At 50.7% G+C, this 1,809-nt stretch overlaps 1 protein-coding gene across 1 annotated transcript in view; it reads left to right on the plus strand.

Annotated features, from left to right (window-relative positions):
- The window catches only part of TMEM38A (transmembrane protein 38A), a 21,867-nt gene that overhangs the window by 14,280 nt on the left and 5,778 nt on the right, over positions 1-1,809 (plus strand). The window contains exon 3 of the mRNA XM_011989932.1: positions 1,069-1,156. Coding sequence (XP_011845322.1) covers positions 1,069-1,156 — 88 coding nt within the window. The remainder of the gene's footprint in view (positions 1-1,068; positions 1,157-1,809) is intronic.

Consider the following 1,809-nt stretch of genomic DNA (forward strand, 5'->3'; position numbering starts at 1 on the left):
AATGATAAAAGGGTCAATCCACCAGGAAGGTGTAACAACTATAAACATATATGCACCTAGAAACAGAGCACCAAAATGCATAAAGCAAAAATGGACAGAAGTTCGGGGAGAAAGAGATAATTCAACATTATAAGTTGGAGAAGTGGGCCAAGGAGTAACAGGGAAAGCAGGGAAAGAAGGTCTGAGCAAGTGCCAAAAACCACTGGGTACTTTATCCTCGCTTCCTGCCCACCAGATATGGGTACCCACAGTGCCAAGGCCTAGAATCACCCTCCACTGAGCCATGGTGTCCTCAGTTATTCCTTGCTATGGGGGTCAACCTGTGCATTATACAATGGTGAGCCACCTCCCTGGCCTTGACTCACTGAACACCAGTAGCGCTCCCTCCCCAACTGTGACAACTCAAAGTGTTTCTCAACATTGCCAGATGCTTCCTTGGGGACAAAATGGCCCCAGATGCGATTGCCTGGTCCAGTAGTACATCTCAGGCACCCCAGTTGGTGCAGCAGTTCCTGAAGTGAATGTCCAAGTCTCTGTAACCAATACATTTAGGGTAAATGGAAAGATTCCTCCAGAAATTTAACCATTACCTCCATTTGAGTCTCCTTATTGTCTCTCCAGGAAGCTTTTACTACTGAGCAGATTCCCCAGGGGTATAGCATCTCCCCCAGAGGATGGGTGGCTTGAGAAAGATTGAGAACTTGGAGCCTTGAGGAGGAGAGAGACTGGGGGTGGGGGCTGCCTTGGAAGCCTCATGCACAGCTTGGGGTCCTGGATTAGGGGCATCAGGACAGACAACTCCAGGTTGAAGACCTGCCTTGCAGGTGGGGACATAACTGATTCCTTTAGGCAACTTTTGCTCTGAATTTGCCATATGACCCTCAGCAAGGCTGTTGTCCTCTCTGAGCCTCAGTTTCCCCACCTGCAGCTGATAATCATACACCCCCAGGCTCAGTGTCCCTCTAGAGAAGACTCCAGGAGTGGACAGACTGCTTCCTTGGGAATTCTAACAAGAGGAAAAGGAGACCTGGGGGTGGCGGGCTTGTTCAGAAGCACCCTGTCCTGTAGGTTCTGGTGTCGCCCTCATGTCCAACTTTGAACAGCTGCTCCGAGGGGTCTGGAAGCCAGAGACCAACGAGATCCTGCACATGTCTTTGTAAGTATCCCCCTCCACCTCTGCCTCCATCTCTCCTGTATGTCTGGGTGCCTGACCCTGAGTTGGATGCTGCTGATAACTTAGAGAGGCCTCAACCCTTGACTCTGCCTTTCAGGAGCTTTCAGAGGCTATGACTGGGGAAGCTCAAAGCAGAGCCATAGCTCTGCTTGGTGTGGAGGTTGGGGAGGGTAAGCTGCAAGAAGGAGGCAATACCCGATTGGGGTTTTGAAGGGTGAGCAGGAGTTCACTGGCCAAGAAGGAGCCTCCCAACAGAGGCCAGCATCTCTGCCAACTGTCAAATCACAGAAGAGCAGCAATGCTGCTGGGTGTGCAGGGTCAGGGTACAGGGTATGCATGGGGTATGGAGCGTTCATTGGGAGCATATCTGGAGCTAAGTGGACAAGGCCAGACAGCAGCATCCAAGACCCAATGCAGGATCCCATGTTGCATTTAGCTTAATGCTTTTTTCTTTTTTTTTGAGACAGAGTCTTTCTCTGTCGCCCTGGCTTGAGTATACTGGCGTGATCTCGGCTCACTGCAATCTCCACCTCCCAGGTTCAAGAGATTCTCATGCCTTGGCCTCCCGAGTACCTGGGATTACAGGCATGCACCACCATGCCTGGCTAATTTTTGTATTTTGAGTAGAGATGGGG

The sequence above is a fragment of the Mandrillus leucophaeus genome, unplaced genomic scaffold (assembly GCF_000951045.1).
Source record: "Mandrillus leucophaeus isolate KB7577 unplaced genomic scaffold, Mleu.le_1.0 Scaffold11, whole genome shotgun sequence".
NCBI lineage: Eukaryota > Metazoa > Chordata > Mammalia > Primates > Cercopithecidae > Mandrillus > Mandrillus leucophaeus.